This window comes from Aplidium turbinatum, chromosome 7, assembly GCF_918807975.1.
Source record: "Aplidium turbinatum chromosome 7, kaAplTurb1.1, whole genome shotgun sequence".
Taxonomy (NCBI): domain Eukaryota; kingdom Metazoa; phylum Chordata; class Ascidiacea; order Aplousobranchia; family Polyclinidae; genus Aplidium; species Aplidium turbinatum.
Window position 1 is genome coordinate 14,440,107 of NC_137478.1, and position 8,961 is coordinate 14,449,067.

At 37.2% G+C, this 8,961-nt stretch overlaps 1 protein-coding gene across 1 annotated transcript; it reads right to left on the reverse strand.

Annotated features, from left to right (window-relative positions):
• Window positions 1–5,415: 5,415 nt before the first annotated feature.
• Window positions 5,416–7,438, reverse strand: LOC145773763 (zinc finger BED domain-containing protein 5-like). Its single transcript, XM_082584894.1, has 4 exons — window positions 6,995–7,438; window positions 6,668–6,807; window positions 6,278–6,423; window positions 5,416–5,840 (listed from the first exon to the last, which is right to left on the reverse strand). Exons 1-4 carry the CDS (start codon window positions 7,436–7,438, stop codon window positions 5,416–5,418), a joined length of 1,155 nt encoding a protein of 384 aa, XP_082441020.1.
• Window positions 7,439–8,961: the final 1,523 nt, after the last annotated feature.

An 8,961-nucleotide genomic window follows, 5' to 3' on the forward strand; every position in this document is an offset into this window, starting at 1 on the left:
TCTTTGGGCAACAACCACCGACATTCGCTCCTCTTCCTGGTCAGGCAACGTTGGCAGGTGTTGAATCGTTGTTGAGTGACTGATTTTGATAGCCGAGGTGACTAAACTACTGTATCGCATTTTTCGCTCGATTTTGCCATTGTAAAAACATAGCTTCATTCTTACTTTTGACTGACTATGAAAACAGCAGTTTTCGAAACGTTTGAATAAAATGTTCGCTAATGTGTTAGCTTTGATATTCATAGTCCGAATTTCCTCTAAATCCTACGGTGATGCTCCGAAGTTTATTACTTTACTGCTGGCCTTTTCAATATCAAATTAATTGGGCCATAAAGCATATTTTTTTCATATAGCCTAATGATGTAACCTGACTTGTAATATCGCCATGGTATTATGTGCATTTCTACATTACTCCTGTACGCAACGTTGGTCTTTAGCATACTAACATATCGTAGATGTCGTTTTATTTGGACAGTTGCTCATTGTACTCCCAGAGCTAAATATACTGCCAACGTGTTGCAGATAATCTATATCGCACCTTTAGAGGAATTCATCATAACAATTTTACATAATTCAAGAGTTTGCCGCAATGATCAGGAATGCTTTGTGTCTTATTCAAAATATTCTTCATCTCATAAATAACAAAGTGCCATGAGACATCAAAATGACGTAGAATAGCTGTAAAGTTTATAAGTTTTGCGCAAAGAAATTAAAATGAGCCAGGATACTTTGTTTTCTGTCCGATATAAACTCATCTATATTTGTCTAAATAGGTTGAATGACAGTAAATTGGCATAATTTGACGGTTACAACCGATTACACAAATATGTGAAACGTATAATGATTTTTAGCAATGATGGGACCGCTTGAAGTACCTCTCATTCTTCATTGTAGGGACGCTATGAACTCATAACGAAAATAAATGACCTAGAATTCATTACACCGTGGTGCTGACAAAACACGTTATGTATGTAGCATGACAGGTGTTATATTATATTGCATCGACGCTCTACGAGATAAATATAAGTGAATATACTTACAAGAATCTAAGGTACGATAAGGCGTTGTGAAATAAATAATCGAGCAATTTTGTTATGATTATGGGAATACAACATGCATCAAAAAGAGTCAAATCAAAAATAATCAAATTTGGGCTTCAGCATCTTCTAAGAAACAAGCGTATTTATGACTTCGGCAATGTCGTCGAACAAGGGTAGAGCACATAAAAAGATAAAATCGTAATGTTTGATTTTTAGTTTGTGCGATAGGCTACAATCAAAGTAAGCAACATATTGTTACAATAATGATCAAGCATTTTACGTTGATTCAATGTAGAAATGCATCGACGAAATATCAGGGACAGACTTTCTGTAACGGAATAAGACTTGTTTATTCTATCTGGAAAGCAGCGAAATGTGGAAAGCAGTCGCAATTCTAAGGGCATTGTTCGAACACACACAAGATTGTAATTAAAACCCAACAATCCTATTTTACGCTTTTGCGGCGAAGCAACGCCTCGGGGTAGGATTAGAACGAATGTCCTAAAACGATATACAGTATTGGATAATTGGATCACACAGCGGGAGAAAAACTTCCCACGACAATTAACTGCTGTAATGTAGGCAGTTTCATGAAAATGTCTAGCCACCTGGGACAAAATGCTTATTGTGAAGGGCAGGAAGGTGGAAAAAAGACCGGGGTAGGTTTAAAAAATTCGCAAAGAATAAAACCTAAAAGTCAAGAAATTTCACATTTCTAGCATATTTCCTTCTGTGAAATATTTCACTACTAGAGTGGGGCGTCCTCATTTGACCCCGTGTCGTATTAAGATAGGGTTAAATGTCCGCCAGTGCTACCTCTTCAGTCGGCCAATTTGGCTGCCAGTTTCTTCCAGCTAATTACCGTATTTAATTTTGCAATAGAGTGATCGTGGATTAACTGTCGAAAATATCTAGTATCAAAGAGTGACGCAGAATCAGGTCAGCGCGTCATAATCACTGTTGTATTGAGCGGAAACATTTGTTATTGTATGGAAAATATCGAGCTGCGATCACCAGAGCTATAAGTCTTGTTTGTAATTCCCGTTGTTTATTTTAGAAAAATGTTAATCCGAAGTGCTAATTTACATCGGCTGGCAATATTGTCGTGTTTATGTAGATTCAATGTTGTCGGACAATGTTGTCAATCGTTGTGAAAAGGGAGAACTACCCAGACAACAAAATTCGTCAATTTTACCCTGATTTAAGCACTGCAAACGTAGTATCAATGTAAAAATGACGGATTTTGTTGTCTGGGTAGGTCAGTTGACATCCGAGGGGAAAACACGTGTCTTCAGAGTTGAGAAATGTTTCCGCTGTGGGTTAGTGACTTCACACCCTAAATGGTGACTCTATAACGGTATAAATAGTCAGGTTTTATGAAAGGCGATATGCAGTTGAAACAATTTACTGTGCAGCGATCAGTTAAAACAATTTAGTGTCGTAAGATGGTCCCGCAATACCGGATTACAATCCCGATAAAGCAGTTATTGCGTGGTACAACGATTCTATAGCAGGACGTCGCCCAGACTTCAACAACACTAAGTGATCATTTTGGCATTGTTGCAAGTTTAATTCTATTTACTTGTGCTATCGTTATTTGTAGTTTGGTCTCCAAGCACGCAGATTTGGCCGCCGAGAAGGAGCTTTCGGTAGGCCACGATGGCTGCTGGGAAAAAACACGAGTTTAGGGCCTGAGCTAGTCAGAAATACTCATTATGAAGAAAAATATCAAACAATACTTCTCAAACTCTGAGGTATCGATCTGTTATCGAATAGCACATTCAGCTTGTAAATGGGGCGACTTTTACAAACAATCTAACTCATGGCGTTGCAGCATGGATTGCAGCCAGAACAAAATTATTCAGTGCAAATTTTTCAAAATGGCTGTTGACAATATAAAGCACCTTTTAGCTGAATGTACCTTCACAAAATCAATTTAGATAAAAATTGAAAAGTTATATCATTCAATAACAAACAAAAGATTAAACTTATAACTGATATAATCCTATACAACCATTTTCCAAGCAGACGGGCAGACAACCTATTGATTTTGCAGATCCTAAACACAGTTAAGAGTACCATAATTAAAAAAAATCTCACTAGACATTGGAGATAAATATATGTGGAACAACAAAGATTTATCAAAACAACCCTCTAGGTTATTACAACAAAAATTAAAGAATATCTTCAAAGTGACGCTTCTTTAATACCGACGCCCCTTACAAACTCCCCACACTGTAGCATAAGTCGAATATGATAACCAAGCACCCACTGTTTTCGAAAGAATTCTGCTATTAATTATTATCATTTGCTCTATATGCACATGACTTGTGAATTTTATGAAATGCGTCAGAGTAAATAATACTTATTCACACCTTAACCATGTCATCTGCATGTTGCATCATTGCACTATAAGAGAGTAATGAGACAGCATGCAGATCTTCCTTCGCTTATGAAATTGCATGCATTACATTATATTCCCTTTTATTTATTTGTTTATATTTTGGCCACTAATGTGCGTTGTAGGACGCACATTAACATAGATACTTTTATTGTGTCTTGTAATGTGTTACTGACCTGCCTGCGCAATGCACCTGGTTTCATATCTAACACAACAATGCCTTTTGGCATATGTATGATAAGAGTATCTTTTGGGCTTACTGTTGTATGAACGTACTTGTTAGATGTCCGTTATTGTGGCGATAAAACACTAGCCCATGACGTACTCAACAGAGGCCAAGTCATTGTGCTTGCTGGAGTCTGAACTGGAGGCGAACATGTTTTCATGACTTTGACATACCATATTGAAAAGATATGTATAAAAAGTTGAAGTGAACGTTTTTCACCTTAAAATATTTACCTTATATGAAGAAGTTTGCTAGAAAATCATTTTTTAATTGTATATTCATTCTCCATTTGCGCAAGCATACTAAAACGATGCAGAGTTGCCAGGTGTGAACACCCCAACAGATATCTGTGTGCTTTAATCGGTACTGTCCTTTTGTTCTGTCATTGAATTCGAACAATTGTTTTAATATACCCTTCTTTTAACAGGAAAAATCTACAAGAACTATCCTTACTTTTCAAAAACGCAGAAAAGTCTTAGTTTTTAAAATCCTTTTTTTTTCAATTTTAATATAATTCCTATGTGATGAAACTTTACTAAACGTTTCATTTAGCAGCTTTATCTGCGGTTTTTATAGTTTATATATTGAACAATTTTTTAATTTAACTCAGCTCTGTTTTGAAAATTGCACTTCTTTTCATGGCATTCCTTTAAAAAGTTAATTTTTTTAAACTTCTGGCAACACTGATATTGTGTTGTTCAAAAATTGAATTTGGTTTTGTGGTAGTTTTAACGTGCTTGCTGTTGAAATGTTATTTAGGGTAGGATATTTGGATAATGGAAATATTGATATACTGGCCATGCAAACAAATATTGAGTATCGAGGCTGAAGGCTAGCTAGCAAATGCCAGCAGCCACGTCGGTTTTGGTAAAATAATGTTAGGCTACTTGAGGGCACACCAAGAAGTGTTCTGAAATTGTGTGAAAAGTAACTAACTGTACGGTACCTTTGAGAATGATGGGAATCGTTGAAGCTAGCTTTGTTTTTTCCAAAATGGTTTAACTGTTGTTATTTTTAGTACCGGTGTAGTAGCCTATATTAAACGCACAATTTAGGGTCAGCCTTCAGCTCTTGAGCCTAAAATTGCTTGCATGGTCAGTATTTCAAGGTCGCTATCTAGAAATTCTATGCAGCATTTTGAAATTCTACTTTAGAAAAATAACTACTTCGTCTGGCTGGACTTCTGCAGGCTAATACTTTGCTGCACTGTAGAACAGTAGCCTACAGCAAAAATGCGGCAGGAAAGCACCCAGGAATTAAGAGATACTCTTATTTTCGAACTTGGTTTTAAAAATTTGTTGCAGTCTAAAATACCCGATTGTTCTATACCAGGGGTTCCCAACCTTTTTATGTTCTCGTACCACTTAGCCACCACGGATTGTCAACACGTACCACTATTTTCAAAACAACTAATTCGATCCAATATTAAATTATTTGCAAGATGGTGAATCTGGATGTAAAGTCAGCGAAAGTAGCAAAGTTACCAACAAAACATCACAGAGTCCATTACGCCACACAGCACAGAACGCATCAGAATAACAAAGAAAAAGACACAACTAAACACAAACACAATACAACTAAATTTAATGAGGTTTTTGTTTTTGTTTATCTTTCACCAGTTGATCGATGCGTGGCGTAACTTTGCTAATAGCACATCTGAAGTCATGTCCAGAGGCATTTAGTCGGTTTCGACTTTTTGATTTGATGTTCATAAGAATAGAAAATCCCTGCTCGCATTCCCAAGTAGCCTAGAAGGAAAAATCAGTAGGAACAGGGTGGGAAGCTTGCGTTGGGTATGAAGAAGCCATACTAAGGCAGAAGTTTATTGCAGAACATTCTTTGCGTTGTTTTTTTGCTGTCTGATCCTTCTGCATGTCTATCAGTTCCTCTTGTTCCCCTGTACCGACAGGTAGGTCGGCTGGGTCCACTGAGAAAGGATCTGTGATGTATGGGAAGCTTGTGGTATCTGGAAAGTAGTGCTGCAATTCAGCAGTTAGCAGCGAGAGGTGCTGGGTAATTTCTCTGGAAAATTCATCACTGATTTCCATTTCAAGGGCTGACAGAAATTTAAACATACCATAGCGCTTGTTTTCCACATTTTTCCTCCATAATTCCAGCTTTCGGATAAAAGCTCCCAGTTTTGAAACAACGTCTACGACAGTGCAGTTTTGCCCTTGCAATAACAGATTTAAATGATTGAAAGCTTCAAATCATGGCGACCTTTATACACAGGCCATGGCAACGTGCAGCTTAAAATTTGACTGAAGGCCGATCTGTTAGTAGCTAAAATCGCGAGTATAAGTTGATGGTTTGAGTATTAGTTGATAAATAGAGTCTTTGTCTATATTTTGTGAGAGTTTGAGTTACTTTTGTAGCCTACTGTTTTTACCATTCAAATAACGGAATAGATTTTGGCACTTGTACTGGAAATCCAAAAAGCGTCTGTCAACACCAGTATTTCGGAAAATATTGTCATTTTGTCAACATAATTTTAGGAGTTTTGCAGTGATTTGGGATTCAGTGATCACACTTTGGCAATTTAAATTGTTTAAATTGTCATTTAAAAGGAATATAAAGTGAATTTAGCTTAAACTTCAAAATTGAAAATACATCGGCCTTCAGTCAGCCCTCCAGTTCGTACGTTGTCAAGGCCTGTGTATACAGATTGCCATGCTTCAAATATATCTGACAAATAAGCCAATCTTGCAATGAATTCCTCCTCCGTCCTCCAGATCGTTTTGAAATTTATGGTTTTTCTGTTGGAAAAATAAAAGTAATTCATTTCTCATTTCCAAAAGACGCTTAGTTGTATTTCCTCGAGAGAGCCAGCGCACTTCTGTGTGATAGAGGAGACAAGTGTGGTCTGAGCCGAGATCTTCACAAAGAACCTTAAACAATCGAGTATTTAAAGCTGATGTTTTAACAAAATTTACGATTTTGACTACTCTGTTCAAGCACATTAACAACTTTGCAGGAAGAACCTTTGTGCAAAGAGCAAACCTGTGTATGAAACAGTGAACGCTTATGACGCGAGGTGACACAGCTTTGACATGGGCTTGAAATTCAGACTTTCTACCGAGCATAGAGGGAGCTCCATCTGTCGTACATCCGACAAGATTTCCCCAATCCAGTTCATTTTTCTTGAAAAAGTTATCCAAAGAGTTGAAAATATCTTTTTCTTTTGATGTAGTGGACACCTCATGATTCAACAATAGGCTAATTCCATTTTTACAGCATCGTTCTGTGTAAAGCGGACGTAGACAAGCAGTTTGTGACATCTGTGGATTCATCAATTTGTCAGGCAAATCCAAACTTTGCATCTCTTACTCCTGCGATCACTTGGTCAGTGATATCAACTGACATTTCCTCGATGCGTCGTTTCACAGTATTGTTAGAAAGCGATACACTATCCAACTTTGCCACTGAATCTTCTCCAATCAAATTTCTGACTAATATCTTTGCTGCTGCCAAAACAAGTGACTCTGCAATGACATGAGCTGTTTTGTTTTGGGCCACCAGAAGAGATACTTCATAGGACATCTTCACAATTCCGGGATTATTTCGGTAAAACTGGCCTGTGTGATCCATGCGCTGTCGCTTCACATTCTCCCCAAGTCGCTCAAAATAACTCTTATCTCGATTCATCTTATCTGCATGATTGGACTCAAGATGCCGCTTAAGCAAACTTGGTTTCAAAGCTGCATTTGAAAGGGTTTTCATGCAGATCACGCACTGAGATATCTCCACGATGTTGAACAGCAATGAAGCCATACTTAATATAATCTGCCCTGTACTTTCGCTTCGACATTTTCAAATATTTAGACAAAAATGTAATGCTGTTCAGGATTCAGCCACTAGGCCTACACGTCGGAAAACCAACATCAGAATAAACGCAATTCTGCAATTGCACAGATCACATTGCACACGTAATAGTTCGTCACAGACACCATTCACATTGCACACATAATAGTTTCGTCACATACACCATTAAGTTCGCAAAGCAGCGTTGTATTAATAACAATGACAGCAGGGAGCAAGATCGACAAAAATAGCTTACTGAGTGCAGAGAATTTAGTACGGAAAGAAATAAAAGTGTTGTTCGCATATTTTAGAAACTCAAAATTAAGTAATTGTTGTAATAGGCCTACTTTATTTGACAATACTACTACATATCGCATGCAAAGGAGAGCTGCTCGCGTACCACCTGAAAAGTTCCCGCGTACCACTAGTGGTACGCGTACCACCGGTTGGGAACCCCTGTTCTATACTGTGCATATAGTATAAATAGGAATAATCTAATGTGGTATAAGAAGGAATAGTCTAATAAACGCTTTTAAGTTTGTGTGCATTAATAAAAATTTAGTCTCCAATTTTGAGACAAGCAAAGTTTTTTTTAAAAAAAGCAAAACGTTAACATGTTTAGATTGTTCTTATAAAAACTGTGCATTTAAATTGTGCTGCTTAAAGTTGGATAAGTTGAATTTGGTCAGTTCATGCTGTCTCAAAGCATCATTTCTGACCTTAATTTTGTCAAACTTGTGCCATTGCAAAGTGTAGTCTAAATGCAGGCATAGTTTTCATTACATCTTCATTTTCATGTATATTTTAAAGTATGTTAAGAGGTTATTTGATATTTAATTAAGATGGGTAGAAAATGTTGTGTGACTAATTGCCATGGAAATTATGATGAGGCAAACAAAGAAACAACTTTTCGTTTACCTCGAAATCCTGAAGAGAAATCAAGATGGCTTACTGCTATTCATCGGGATAACACGCCAGATACCAAAAATACTGTTATATGTGAAAGGCATCGGCCTGTCGGCCATGACACTGTAATATGTCACGGAAAAAGTCGACCCCACAATCCACCATCCGTATTTCAATGTGTTATGGCTAGTTTGATACCAACTCCGGCTCCTCTTCCAAGAACAACAGAAAAAGCTTTGTCTAATCAACAAAATTTGCCTGTCGATGAATTGACTTTGTTTAACAGAAATGACACTTTGCAGAGTTTTGAAGAACTTCAACAATTCATTAAACTGCATGATTTTGGGGCAGCACAATTACTAATTAGTTTTTCACAGTCGAGTATATTGATTCAACCAATAGAGCCTTTAGATGGAACTGGAATGTTCAAGTTTTTGCTTTTTATCCGAAAAGACCTCTCATACGAAGCCTTTCATTGCGGCGTCAAATGTACTATATAGCTACATTTTCCTGCCACAGAATAGTGACTTTAAACCGATGGTCACACATCAGTGAGGCTATTCGTAATTTAATTGATCATGAGAGTA